This window comes from Trachurus japonicus, chromosome 15, assembly GCF_045865225.1.
Source record: "Trachurus japonicus isolate A0001 chromosome 15, Traja_1.0".
Classification (NCBI taxonomy): Eukaryota; Metazoa; Chordata; class Actinopteri; order Carangiformes; family Carangidae; genus Trachurus; species Trachurus japonicus.
The window spans coordinates 735,348-751,100 of NC_140921.1; the positions used below are offsets into that span (position 1 = coordinate 735,348).

Here is a 15,753-nt window from a genome sequence, read left to right on the forward strand (position 1 = left end):
GCCTCCGTTTCCTTAGAATTTAAAAGGCAGTGTGTTTAACTGCACTATTTTTTTTTAATAAAGAGGCACTTTTAATGTTGTTACTTCAGCAATATGTGATATTGCTTTTATGCAACAGTTTCAACGATTCCATCTAAGCATGGATAAATGTTTAAAGGTCAATAAATGTGAAAAAGACACTTCAGTCGTTCTGTCTTGTAGAGCAGACTGGAGTAGATCATGAGGATCGTTTCACACCGACAGACTGAAGCAGTGTGGCCTTGTGGCGTTTAATACCGCGATTAATTGTGAAAGCAAGTAATCATGACATCCCTAGTTTCACAACTTAGTATGTGTGACACTCTTGTATGATGAAGTAGGGCATCAATTCATGAAAAAAAAAACAAAACAGTTGAAATATGTTGGGAAAAAAAGTCAAAAAGTTGAAATATGGAGATAAAAGGTTTCTCCAATAGCCTACTTATTGAATTAATTTGTTAGTTTTGTTTTACTAAAACTAGACTAAGGCCCAATCCCATTTCTCTTTTTTACCCCTACCCCTTCCCCTACCCCTTGCCCCTCGCCCCTTGAAACGGAGCTACAAGGGGTAGGGGTAGAAAGTCAACCCCTCCGAATTGGGACACCCCTTCAACAGTCACATACGTCATCACGTAGTCTCACTGGCTTTTACGTAAGCTGATGCGGCGAGCTTTTGCCAGAAATCAAATAGCCGTGTACCATATAACTTAATATAATAAGATAAAACTTAATTCAGACTGATCGGTTCATTGTAAAACATTTATTTACTGATGTAGGCTAAATGTGGTGATTTCTGTACACAGAGCCCAGAGGCAGCGCTGCCTGCTCCTCTGTCTGATACATGAAGCTTCACTTTTCATCCAAATAACTAATGCTACTGCCACAATTGTCAGATTTCATCAATTAGACCAACATTTAAATGCTAAAAAGAATTTAACATGCTGGTGGTAAACCTCTAAAAACCCGCGGATAAGTTAATTAACGACCGCCTTCTCTCCCGGCGGGACCGGGACGAGGACGTAGTTTGGCCGGCGGAGCAGCGCTGCAGGCCGGCTGCTGCCTCTGTGAGGAGCTGCTCCTCCTGGAGCTTCACTTCTCCGAAAAATCGTCGGAGCAAACTTCTAACCAGCCGTCATTTGGATAAACTAACCGCACATTTGGGACCTAAACAGTTACTTTCTCGCATGAAAAAATACTAAAACTTAAGAAAGTGACGTAATAACAGCGCTACAGCAAGAAATAAAACAGCTTTTCGTTTTACAGCCACCGCTGCCGGCTGCCGCAAGATGCATTATGGGAAACTTTTCATACCCCTCCGTTTGGAGTGTGCCTCTGAAAAATCTCAGTTTGAAGGCGTATGTAGCCCTACCACTTCCCCCTACCCCTCTGTCCTAACGGGGATTGGGACACCCCTACCCCTACACGTGAACGCGCAAAACGGAGGGGTAGGGGTAAGTGGTAGGGCCAAGGGGTGAAATGGGATTGGGCCTAAAACCCTTTTGAGTTTTCGTCGACTAAAACGTCTTGTAAAGCAGACTGGAGTAGATCATGAGGATCGTTTCACACCGACAGACTGAAGCAGGAATCATTAGGAATCTAATCGTTTTTGAATGGAAAATTAATTTTGAATCGAATCATAGCCCCAAAAAATCAGAATCAAATCTAATAGTGAGATAGTAAAAAGATTCCCACCCCTAGTGTGTGTATGTGTGTGTGTGTATTTCTGTGTGTGTGTGTGTGTCTCTACCTGCGGCAGGTGAATCCCCTCGAAGGAGATGCCGTGCTCCTCGGACGACGTGGTCTCGGCGAACAGCTCCAGCAGCGTGTAGCGGTTGTCGAAGTCCATGTGCTGCTCGATGCCGTCCTGCTGGCTGAGGGACAGGAGGACGTAGGCGCGGCTGCCTGAGGGACACAGAACAGATATACACACATTTATATATACACACTTATTTATAAAACGTAAAGGTGAAATCCGGCGATCTGATTGGTTGTTAACCGTGGTATAATGAGCATATACCACGGCTACTATTCTAAAGCCTTATCACAGCGTAGGCTATCACTCCGCCTCAGGCACGTATGACTGGTATGAATGGAAGTTGTTGTCATGTATCCATGACAACGGACTGTTGCAGTCCGTAGCAACAGACAGTTGATGTTTTTAGGATGTTAAAACTGTAGTAAAGTAGTGTAATTGACATGTTGAAGGTGAACTTTGACCTCCAGAGGGTTAACAATGGTAGAGGGGACTGAGCAGTGACAGAGCTACTTGGAGCTAACGTCTGGACAGCTGGGAACAGGTTTTTATTCTGCTGGAAGAAAACTACATGTCCTCTTTCATATTGTCATTATTGGTAACCGTTTTATAAAAGCAATATATCACGACAGGCCGTGGTCTATGCTCATTCTACCACTCTAAGGGGGAACAACGACCCTTAGCCTTGAGGACTTGAGGAGAGCAGAGAATCTGGACATTTTTAAAAGCAAACTGAAGACCTACCTTTTTAGCCTCGCTTTTAACTGACTCGTACTATTTCTATTATTCTGAAACATGCATTTAAATTTAATTTATCTTATTTCCTTATTTATTTGTTTACTATTATTATCTTTTTTATTCTATTTTAATTCACCCATTCTTTTCTCTATTTTATCCCACTACATCTGCTTATTTTTACCTAGTGTCTTTCTGGTCTTCTCTTTTTATCTATTTTACCTCATTTGATCTAGTATCTCTCTTATCCTCTCATTTTATCTATCTTATTTCATTTTACCTAGTGTCTTTCTCGTCCTCTCAATTTTATTTATTTTACTTCATTTTATTTAGTGTTTTCCCCACTGCAAATGAGTGAGTATTAGATAGCGTTTCCCCGATAAAATCCAATGTTCTAAAATTATTGTGTGAATGTGTATGTGTTTGCGAATCTATGTTTGTCTCCCTAACATGTGTTCCCTATGTCTCCCAATATGTGTCCCCTATATTGCTTGTTTTTAACATGGGAAGAACTTTGAGCTGCCATGGGCATGAAAAGTGCTATACAAATAAAGCCTGATTGATTGATTGATTGATTGATTGATTAGCCGTGGTATAATGAGCATAGACCACGGACTGGAGTGATATATTGCTTAAATATACAGTACAGAGATTTATACATATACATATAGATATATACAGTAGATGTATATATGTATTGAAGCCTGACACAGGAAGAGCAGTGAACTGAGACACTGGGAGCTTCCGCTACAAAACAAGCTTAAAATACAGACTTATTTAATGTTTTTCGGAACAATTTCTCATGTCGGGGCTTCAATACAAGAGGGACATTACATACGAGCACTATGAAGGTATTTGGATGTTTTTTGGTGTGTCTTTTTGTTACGAAGAAAAATGAGCTCCGTTTTCAACCGTCATATGGACATGCAGTGCTGAAATTTCAATTTTGGGTGAACTATCCCTTTAAACTGTGACCGATTCTCAAACAGTTCTGATACTGATGCATATTTAATTTAATTATTATATAATTATTTAATTTTGAGACAATGCAACTTCATTTCTCATCTTTTTTTTTTTTTTACCACTGTTGAAAAGTGGAAGTGGCGACTTTCTGCCGGCACGCCTAAAACTTTAAGTTAAGGGGGGGGGGGGTCACTGTTCTCCTGTGGATGTCAATAAAGTTTGTTGAATGAAAGAAAGAAAAAAGAAAAAGGAGCTGAACCAACTGATGAAATAAAGATCAATAATTTAATATCTGATAGGAATGTAAAGTTTCATTTCAGTGTAAAACGTGGTTTCAGTTTTTCCCACAGTCAGTGAAGTAATCACTCAGAGCGACAGGAAGTGGGCGGGGCTTAAGTCTGCTGCTCGTGGTCATGTGACACACACATGTTGTTGGTGGTGTGTGTCTCAGCAGGTGGAACACACACACACACACACACACACACACACGGCCTGTGTTCGACCCGGTTGCCTAGCGACAACAGTGAAACAAGCAGAAGAACACAGTGATTGCGATCAGCGGCGTCACCGTGAGTCAGGATGATTCGTGGCTCCGCCCCCTCTCCTCTCTGCTCCGTCCAATCACAGTCCTGCTGCCCCCCCCCCCTCTCTCCCCCCTCCCCCCTCCTCCTCCTTCACTCTGATTGGCTGAGAGCTGAACGTGTCACCGCTCTACTTCCTGTCTGGGCCGACGGGCTGAAGCAGCGTTAGTTAGTGAGTCAGAGTGAGACCTCTCCCTGCTGACGTGGATCTGCTGCCCCGATGACTCATGGGAAAAAACTCTCAGAGCCCAGGAGGGACCAACCGGATCAGAGGGACCCGGTCTCAGGGTTCTGGTTCCGTCTGAGTCCTCAACCAGCTGAAGTGGTCTGAGCTGAAGCAGGAAGTCCTGGTCCTGTGGTTCTGGTCCTGGTCCTGGTTCTGGTCCACAGACTGAGGAGGTCCAGACTCAGGACCCGATCAGGTCCGACTTGATACTGATCAGAGTTCCTGTGAGTCCGGTTGCTGAGTTCCCATCAGGTCCAGGTTCTGGTTCTGGTTCTGGTTCCTCCAGGCTTCAGGCCACTGGCTCCACCTGCCTCAGGGCTTTCACACCTAATACCTAATCACACCTTTCACACCTAATAGTCCGGACTTCATTTGTTTTTTGTTCCATAGTTTCCTTATAGTCCAGTAAAGTTGCTTTCACACTGCTGTTATGCAGCGGACTAAAGGATCTACCGACGTCATGTCGTCATTACCCGCAAGGGCTGCGCCTGCTTATAACTGTCAGTGATTGGCTTGTGGATGAGCGTGCGTCTGACGTTAGCGCATAGGAAAAATAAAATACAAATATGTGTAAAAAATAAAAAAAAATTAAAAATAGTGCTGGAAAGCACGCTGTGGTTTGTAATCGCGGTGCAGAAGAGTGAGTTTGGAGCTGATGAAAGGAGAGAAAAAAGAGGGTCGTGCTGCGGCGAAAATGCTCATTGATGAGAGCGGCAGACGGCTCCATCACTGGTTTCTGCTCATCTACAAAACCATTCTCGGCATCACACCTCTCTACCTCTCTTCCCTTCTGCACCTCTCTCACCCTGCCCGCAATCTAAGATCCAGTGCATTCATCAACCTCTCCATCCCCAAAGTCCGCACCGTCTTTGGACGCAGTGCCTTCCGGTTCGCTGCAGCCTTTGACTGGAACACCTTACAAAACACCCTTAAACTCTCTGTCCTCACGTCTCTCTCTGTCTTCAAACAAAATTTACTACATACCACAGTCGACTCCTGCACATGCTAACAGGCTTCTCGTCATGCCCCATTGTTTAATTACATTGTATTATATTGTATTTTATTGATTATATTGATATACTGTATGTACTGTTTTGTAGAGAATTTTTCTGTGTAATTTATTAACCTTGTTTCATTTTTAGCACTCCCCTCTCCCTTCCCCCTCAGGCTGCACTTGAAAATAAGAATTTTGTTCTTAATTTGCTTGCCTGGTTAAATAAAGGTTAAATAAATAAATAAAATAAATAAATCAGCGATCAGCGGTAACTGTGTCGTGGAGGGGAACACACTCGTGATCCTCCTGTCAGATGCGGCTGCATCTCTGCAGGTCTCTTGTGTGAGAGAAATAAAAGCTCTGACTTGCTGGGGCAGACGTTGTTTGGTGTCACCCACTGATAAATATCCGTCTTTTTCAGACTTTTTTCGACGGAAAAAATATATATTGGGTCAATGTATAAAAAATAGGCTATATAAAAAAATGCATGTAGGGTATCGTTTAGGGATTTATATTAAACACTCTACTGTTTAATTCCGTGTACGTTTACCAGTGGACACTGACACACCCATCCCTCTGACCACATCTGGATATAATATTTGATCTCCTCCTCTCCCCAAGTGTTGCTGCAGCTCATCTTTCCTTTTTTCTGTTTATTTTTCTACTTTTTCGTCATTCACTAATAAAATGACTGTCTCTACTTCCTGCTCCACGCTCAGCGGCATCGACCTCAGGTTCAGATGGGTCAAAGCTGCCAGGGAGCACTCTGAGTTTCCCTCATCTCAGGCTCAACAGACTCTGAGTTTCCCTCATCTCAGGCTCAACAGACTCAGAGTTTCTGAAACGGACCCAGGTGGTTCATGATGCTCAGACCGGACTGGACCTGAGCTCTCTTCCTGCTTTTCAAAATAAGAGTCTGACCGCACAGAGTGACTTCCTGTAGTGATCAGTATTGATCAGTATTGACCAGTATTGATCAGTATTGATCAGTATTGACCAGTATTGATCAGTATTGACCTGTATTGATCAGTATTGATCAGTATTGACCTGTATTGTTCAGTATTGATCAGTATTGACCAGTATTGATCAGTAATGACCAGTATTGATCAGTATTGATCAGTATTGATCAGTATTGACCAGTATTGATCAGTATTGACCTGTATTGATCAGTATTGATCAGTATTGACCTGTATTGTTCAGTATTGATCAGTATTGACCAGTATTGATCAGTAATGACCAGTATTGATCAGTATTGATCAGTATTGACCTGTATTGATCAGTATTGATCAGTATTGACCAGTATTGATCAGTATTGACCTGTATTGATCAGTATTGATCAGTATTGACCTGTATTGTTCAGTATTGATCAGTATTGACCAGTATTGATCAGTAATGACCAGTATTGATCAGTATTGATCAGTATTGATCAGTATTGACCAGTATTGATCAGTATTGACCTGTATTGATCAGTATTGATCAGTATTGACCTGTATTGTTCAGTATTGATCAGTATTGACCAGTATTGATCAGTAATGACCAGTATTGATCAGTATTGATCAGTATTGACCTGTATTGATCAGTATTGATCAGTATTGACCTGTATTGATCAGTATTGTTCTGTATTGATCAGTATTGACCAGTATTGACCAGTATTGATCAGTATTGATCAGTATTGACCAGTATTGATCAGTATTGTTCAGTATTGATCAGTATTGATCAGTATTGACCTGTATTGATCAGTATTGATCAGTATTGCTCTGTATTGATCAGTATTGACCTGTATTGACCAGTATTGATCAGTATTGATCAGTATTGACCTGTATTGATCAGTATTGATCAGTATTGATCAGTATTGTTCTGTATTGATCAGTATTGACCAGTATTGACCAGTATTGATCAGTATTGCTCTGTATTGATCAGTATTGACCTGTATTGACCAGTATTGATCAGTATTGATCAGTATTGACCTGTATTGATCAGTATTGATCAGTATTGATCAGTATTGATCAGTATTGTTCTGTATTGATCAGTATTGACCAGTATTGACCAGTATTGATCAGTATTGTTCTGTATTGATCAGTATTGATCAGTATTGATCAGTATTGACCTGTATTGATCAGTATTGATCAGTATTGATCAGTATTGTTCTGTATTGATCAGTATTGACCAGTATTGACCAGTATTGATCAGTATTGTTCTGTATTGATCAGTATTGACCTGTATTGACCAGTATTGATCAGTATTGATCAGTATTGACCAGTATTGATCAGTATTGTTCAGTATTGATCAGTATTGATCAGTATTGATCAGTATGGCTCTGTGTTGTATTTACCTGCGTCGTGTGATGCGAGCGCCCGCAGCATCTTTCCGGCGCTGCGTCGTGTCTGCGTCTCCTTGTTGCAGAGCAGCTCCATCAGCAGGTTGAGGGCGCCGGTCTCCTTGAAGACGCCGACCAGCGAGCCGATGCCGGCGTAGGCGCTCAGCACGTGGATGGTGTGCGTGATGCTGATGGAGAAGTCGTTCTTCTTGGCCATCTGCTTGCGGGCGCGGCGCACCAGGTTCTTCACGTCCTCCTTCATGTCCGACAGCTCCACCTCGTCGAAGGTCACGTCGGACGGGAACTCGTCCGCGGGGGCGCCGCGCTGGCCGCCGCCGTCGGCCGCCTCGCCGCCGTGCTGCCGCTGCTGCTGCTGCGACGGCCGCTGCGAGTCCGTTTTCCTCTTGCCGAGCAGCGTGGGGCAGTTGGCGTAAACGTCCTCGGTCGACATCCACATCAGGATGTTCTCCGGCTTCGTTTCCCCCGACGACGAGCAGGACGAGCCGCCGGAGCCCCCGCCCCCACCGCCGCCGCAGCCGCCGCCGCCGATGCCCGTCCCGCCGGCCTCGCTGGACCCCCCGCCGCCGGGGCCCGAGCCGTCGTCGAGGGTGACGAGGCACCAGCGGATGAGGTACTCCGTCTGGCCGTCGTGCGTGCGGCGCTGGCGGATGAGCTCCTCGGGAAACGCCTGCAGCCGCGGGCCGAGCTGCACCAGCAGGTTCCCGTTGCGCCGCTCGCCCACCATGGTTGCTATGGAGACAGAGGAGGAGGACACCAGGGTAAATACACAGCAGGAATCTTGAAGTTAATTTTAACACCTTTTTAAGACTTTTTTAAGACCTTCTCAATATTTTTCAACACCTCACCGCCGCTTCAAGCTGTGACCATTTACATCAGTGACACTTTTAACGTAATAACAGTTTTAGCTTGTGATAAAGACTATAGACCACTATGATACAACAGAATTCAAAATAGGCTGAGATAATAAATAAAAGGCAAAGTTTATATAAAAAAAAAATTAAAAAAAAAACATTGCTCCATTCTCAAAAAACAAAAACAACAATCTTCTTTTCCTTTTTTATGTACCGGTTCATCTTTGTTTTATAATAAAATGAATAAATTCACACACTTTCACAATGTTTTTAAGGACTCAAACTCTTGGACAGCTAATTCAGAAAAAAATACCTTCAAAATTTAAGACTTTATAAAGTCGTGAAAAGACTTTTTAATACTTTTTAAGGGTCTTAATTTTCCCAAAATTGATTTATCACCTTTTAATACTTTTCAAGACCCCGCAGACACCCTGGACACGTTAGGTTAGAGCAGCGGTTCTCAAAGTCAAGGGGCAACTTTTTCTAGAATTATTTACCACATTTTCTAAAAAAAAAATTAAACACGTTTTACGACAAATTTTTACCATTTTAAGAAATCTTAGCATTTTCTAGAACTTTTAAACTTTTTTTTTTATTTAAAGCAGAAGTCAGCGATCTGGTGGTTTTGTCTAACTTCTTGTCAGCAGATGGAGTTAGCAGCCCCCGCCCTCGTCATGGATCTATTGGTCCTCGTCCCTACGTCACCACATTCAGGCGCATCCCTTGGCTGCACACACAGAGAGGACTGCCCCTTTATGCCGTTCTCTCTCCTCATTGGATAAAGGTTGTAGGATACAAGGAAAGTTTTCTCCTGGGCTCAGAGCAGAGCAGAGTGACTGACAGACCCGTGTTTCAGACCAAACACTCTATAGAAGTGATTGCTGTCGGAAGATACAACTATTTAAGACTTAGATTAACACAAACATTCACCTTACTTCTGCTTTAAGAATTTTTACCACTTTTTTCTAGAAATGCTTAAATGTTTTTTGAGTAATTGTACCACTTTTTCCAGAAATGTCTCTACAATATTTCCAAACATTCACGCCATTGGCCCTAATACGAACATACATTGACTAAAAAAGTTACGTTCTTCAGTCTCAGAACAAATATTTGTGTATTTCTGTTCTGTAATTTTGGTCCAACGGGGGTCCGTGGTCTAGATTGTGTCACTTTAGGGTCCTTGATGTAAAATAGTTTGAGAACCGCTGCGTTAGAGGAGGAAACAGGTGGACATGATCTTTGTATATGTTGTTTACATATTTTTCCTTTCATGTCTTCTTCACTTTGTCTTTATATTTATTTAGTCGTTGTGTTTGTGTTTCCACGGCGACGTCACTGAGCGAGAGACAAACTGATTCAGTAAAACAACTTAGAGTTTCTCTGCTCATGTGAGGACAGTGTCTCAGACTCTATGCTCCTCTATGGACAGGTGAGAGGAGCATAATATGCAAATGAGTCCCCACCATCACACCAACGGTCACTTTATTATTCAAATCTCACACCTGAACTTTTCCAAGGTCTCGGTCTCTGGATTTAACCACAAATGTCTCTCAAATAATAATTCAATTCAATTCAATAAGTTGAAATCACCTATTATCTATTACAATTCAAATTGAATTCACCTATTTCAGATTTCAAGCATTCAACTGTTAAACTATAAATATGCAGGATTTCTACATTTTCCTCAAACTTTTTATTAACATGTTTTACTTTTACCCTTCAGATATGATGTAGTTATTTTTAGTTAACTACTTCTATATTATTCTACATTTACTCTGCAGATATTGTTTAATCTACTATATTAGTAATGGTTCAAAAATGTTTTCAAACTGTTTTAAATGAATCTGAGTGAGTACACTTTAAATCTTTCAATTTCTTCATACTGATCTTCAACAATTCAAGTAATTTCCAACCATTTCATATTTTTTCATCTCTTCAAGATTTCTTCAGCAGTTTCTCAACTTAATTCAGCATAGTTTCAACAGTTTATTCAGCTCATTCAGCTTCCAGCTTTCAGCATTCACCCGTATTTCCTTCAGGAAATGCATTCTCTAGTTCAAATAGTTGTACTAAAGTCTCTGTGTGTGTTAAACCATGTGAACAACTTGGTGTCACCACCAGTGTCAACATGGGGAAGAGACTTCTGCTGTTATTCTGTTCAATCCAAACTTTGTTTACATTAAATATGGTTTAGATTTAGATTTTACATCAAATCGTATTTTCTTTTTAGCTGAGGAGGAATAATGTAAATATCAAGACACATGGTTATTATTACTATTATTATGATGAGGACAGGTAGTGAATAATAACTGCTCCGTCACTGTGACACCGTCAGCTGTTTTCAAACTGTTTTAAATCAATCTGAGTGCACTTTAACCTTTAAATTCATTCATACTATTCTTCACTAATTCAAGTAATTAGCACCCATTTCATACATCCTCCATCTTTCATCTTCTACTTTTACTCTTCAGATATTGTTTAATCTACATTAGTAATGGTTCAAAAATGTTTTCAAACTGTCAGTTTTAAGTAAATCTGAGTAGACTTCAGACTTTAAATTTCTTCATACTGATCTACAACAATTCAAGTAATTTCAAACCATTTCGTATTCTTTATATATTGTTTAAGCTCTTCAAGATTTCTTCAGCAGTTTCTCAACTTAATTCAGCATAGTTTCAACCATTTATTCAGCTCATTCAGCTTCCAGCTTTCAGCATTCACCCGTATTTCCTTCAGGAAATGCATTCTCTAGTTCAAATAGTTGTACTAAAGTCTCTGCTTGTGTTAAACCATGTGAACAACTTGGTGTCACCACCAGTGTCAACATGGGGAGGAGACTTCTGCTGTTCTTCTGTTCAATACAAACTTTGTTTACATTAAATATGGTTTAGATTTAGATTTTACATCAAATTTCTTGTCTTTTCTTTGTAGCTGAGGAGGAATAATGTAAATATCAAGACACATGGTTATTATTATAATTATAATGAGGACTGGTACTAGTGAATAATAACTGCTCCGTCACTGTGACACCGTCAGCGGCTCTGTGGCTCGGCGCTGCCCGGGCGGAGTGAGCCTCTGCCGGGGCGCGTTGGCCGCCGACAGCCGCTCGGTCGGTCGGTCGGGCTGCGTCTAATACCTGGACCACCAGCTACCAGCTACTAGTCTGACTCACTGACAGTCACACAACCAGCAGCCATGACAACCACCGTGACAACCCCACACACACACACACCGACCGTCAGTTGACCACCGAGTCGACGTGACCGTTACTGACGTCACGCCGTCAACGGTTGACGCAGTTCTCCTCCTCAGCAGCGGCGTCAGGAAGTAGCCGCGTCCCTAATATAACATGGATGTATTATATTCCCTAACGGTACCTGAACGCAACAGCTAACAGTTAGCTAGCACCGTCTGCTGCTAGTTAGTTAGCTCAGAGTTTGTTCGTTCGTTTGTTTGTTTAATAACTTCACATTTTAACGGTGACTTCCGGTCACTTTAACCGAACAACAGCGTCACAACCCCCCCGTTAACCAACCAACCGTTAACCAACCAACTGACAAACAACCGACCTGTAGCTAACTAGTCCACACCGTAAAGTGACGGTTGTTCTGTTCTGTTCGCGGGCTAATAAAAGTCGGTAACGTAACTTAACGGTAGCGGCGCGAGGACAGGTTTTAATCATCTAAAAAACGTTAACGACGCTAACGTTAACCGCGGATGACGTCACTCCGGTTAGACTAGAGAGAAGAAAGTTCAACTTCTGATGCAACGTTACGTTAAGTTAGCTGCTAACAGAACAGAAACTAAAACACAACGTCGCGCTTTGCTTTCCTTTTCTGTGTTTTTATCTTTTATTTTTATCAGGGAGAAACATATAATAGCCTACAAAGTCATTTCAGTACCATTAAGGTAGCCTACACCCATACAGACAGAGCAAAACAAAAACATGTAAGTTAGGCCTATTTGGACAATTGTGTTAACATATTCTCCAAGCTATCATATAGGCTACTCCCCCTTTCATTTTACAATGTTTTAGGCTAAATAACATTCACATTTACTCATTTTTCCATCCAGATTAATAGACTAATAGACTTCAAACCATGTAATAGAGACTGTACCTAAAGCAGTTCAGGTCTACGTGATCTTATAGCTATATCTGATCCACTTGGACCACCAACTCTTAAATTCTCTCAGTCTCTCTATGATGTAGCCTAGCCTAGATTTCGTAAACAGTCCAACAGCGCGCTTTTCTATGTAAAAGAAGCTGTTAATAATAATGATAATAGTGCAGCTGATTGTTGTGTGAGTGTGTCACTGCCCACTCGGCTGCTCTCGGCTTCTCTCGGCTCGGTTCGGTCCAGGTGGAGCTGCTGTGTGTGTGTGTGTGTGTGTGTGTGTGTGTGTGTGTGTGTGTGTGTGTGTGTGTGTGTGTGTGTGTGTGTGTGTGTGTGTGTGTGTGTGTAGCCGAGCCGAACCGAACCGGGCCAGGCCTGTCCAGCAGAAGCCCGGGTCAGGCAGGAAACACACACACACAGACACACACAGACACAGACACACACACGCGTCGCGCGGGGCCCAGGTGAGTCCCTACCGGCCGTGTCAGTCACCGTTCCCTTGGTGACCGTCTTGCCCCTCGCCTGCTGTTTTCTCTTCCTGCTGCGGGTGTTTCTCTCCGTGTTGTCCTGGTTTTCCTGCGGGTTTTCCGGGCTGTCCGGGCTGTCCGGGCTCTGCTGCTGCTGCTGTTGGATGCGCATTTGCGCCGCACAGTGACAGGAACAGCGTCACGGTGCCAGCCTCTTCTGCGGCTGCGCACCACCGCTTCTCTTCTTCATGGCGTCTGGTGGCAGCTCGCAGGGAATCGAACAGCGGCCCCTTGCTGCAGCAGCTCATATAGACTGATTCGGCGACGTCACCGGAAATCGAACGGCCGCCATTACTGCGGTGACAACTCGCAGTCAGGCAGCTGTTGGCTCTGTGCGCGAAGCGGGCATTTGAATGCAAGTGGACCTTTTCTCTTCCCTTTCTCTTCTGCGAACATGTCCAGGAAGGCTGGGATGACATGTGCCGTCCTCGACTGCTCTAATATCAGCAAAACACAGCCCCTTACTTCAGGAGGAGTGTCCGTGTTTAGACCGTAACGTTACGTACAGCGTGTCAGCAGCAGCAGCAGCAGCAGCAGCAGCAGCAGCAGCCGCCAGCGACGCAGTCACAGCTGACCTGTACAACCTGGCTACCCTCCCTTCTCACCGTTACCTTCACATCGTGTGGACAGTCTGTGAATGTCTCACTGATCCCTTCAATATGATGTGATCTTGGTCGTCTAAAAGCCGGTGTAAAATATGTCTGACCCATCCGGAGCTCAGGTAATTTTGACCATAAATCAGAGACCTGTAATTGACGTTTTTTCTGATCATCGGAGGCCAGCTGGTCAATAAAATATTCTTGAATATCTAAAACAAAGCAAAAGTTGTTGTTGTTTTTATAATCTTATTCATGTAGCCTGTCCACATGATTAAATATCCCGCTGCTGGCTTGCTAACGTCAGCACGCATAACGTACCGGTATGTTATATCGTTTATGATACAGTCTCTTATCTCCCTGTTACTCTAATCTTTCCTGCTAATCGCTCAAACAAATGATTAATTACTAAATGAATATTGGTATTCATGTAAGATACCTTAATCAGTTACTGGGGGGCACTAAACATCACAAATGCAGCCTATTTATGATGCTGTCATAGAGAATCAGTTTACTATGACTGACACATGTCACCGCAGCAATGGCGCCGCCGCAAGATGGCGGCATACACAAAACGTTCTCCGAATTCGTCTATAGACTCTCTGTAAAGACATGCAACAACGGCTTATACCAATAATACTCCTTCTTTATTGATAATATTCACTCTGTAAGACATGCAACAACGGTTAATACCAATAATACTCCTTCTTTATTGATAATATCCATATAAACTCTATGTAAAGACATCCAATAACGGTTAATATTCCTACTTTACTAATAATATTCAAATAAACTCTGTTTAAAGACATCCAATAACGGTTTATAGTCCTACTTTACTAATAATATTTATCCAGTGACGGTTGATAGTCCTACTTTATTTATAATATTCATCCAACAACGGTTAATATTCCTTCTTTACTAATAATATTTATCCATTAACGGTTAATATTCCTATTTTATTTATAATATTCATATAAACTCTGTGTAAAGACATGCAACAACGGTTTATATTCCTACTTTACTAATAATATTCACCCAATAACGGTTAATAGTCCTACTTTATTTATAATATTCATCCAACAACGGTTAATATTCCTTCTTTACTAATATTATTCACCCAATAACGGTTAATAGTCCTACTTTATTTATAATATTCATATAAATTCACATCCACATCCAACAACGGTTATACTCCTTCTTTATTGATAATATTCATATAAACTCTCTGTAAAGACATGCAACAACGGTTAATATTTCTACTTTACTAATAATATTCATATAAACTCTGTTTAAAGACATCCAATAATGGTTTATAGTCCTACTTTACTAATAATATTTATCCAATGACGGTTAATATTCCTACTTTATTTATAATATTCATATAAACTCTGTGTAAAGACATCCAACAACGGTTAATATTCCTACTTTACTAATATTATTCATCCAATAACGGTTGATAGTCCTACTTTATTTATAATATTCATCCAACAACGGTTTATATTCCTACTTTACCAATAATATTTATCCAATGATGGTTAATACTCCTTCTTTATTGATAATATTCATATAAACTCTATGTAAAGACATGCAACAACGGTTAATATTCCTACTTTACCAATAATATTCACCCAATAACGGTTAATAGTCCTACTTTATTTATAATATTCATATAAATTCACATCCACATCCAACAATGGTTAATATTCCTACTTTATTGATAATATTCATATAAATACTCTGTAAAGACATGCAACAACGGTTAATATTCCTACTTTACCAATAATATTCATATATACTCTGTTAAAAAACATGCAACAACGGCTAATATTCCTACTTTAATAATATTTATCCAATAACGGTTAATAGTCCTACTTTATTTATAATGTTCATATAAATTCACATCCACATCCAACAATGGTTAATATTGCTTCTTTATTGATAATATTCATATAAACTCTGTGTAAAGACATCCAACAACGGTTAATATTCCTACTTTAATAATATTTATCCAACAACGGTTAATATTCCTACTTTATTGATAATATAAACACGTCCA

The 15,753-nt window shown here is 41.3% G+C and overlaps 1 protein-coding gene across 1 annotated transcript in view; it reads right to left on the minus strand.

The window, feature by feature from the left end:
• The window catches only part of cul9 (cullin 9), a 101,070-nt gene extending 87,815 nt beyond the window's left edge, over positions 1–13,255 (minus strand). Inside the window, exons 1-3 of the mRNA XM_085799144.1 lie at positions 13,051–13,255; positions 7,603–8,337; positions 1,766–1,920 (exon numbers count right to left, since the gene is read on the minus strand). Coding sequence (XP_085655270.1) covers positions 1,766–1,920; positions 7,603–8,337; positions 13,051–13,213 — 1,053 coding nt within the window. The 5' untranslated portion in view covers positions 13,214–13,255. The remainder of the gene's footprint in view (positions 1–1,765; positions 1,921–7,602; positions 8,338–13,050) is intronic.
• Positions 13,256–15,753: the final 2,498 nt, after the last annotated feature.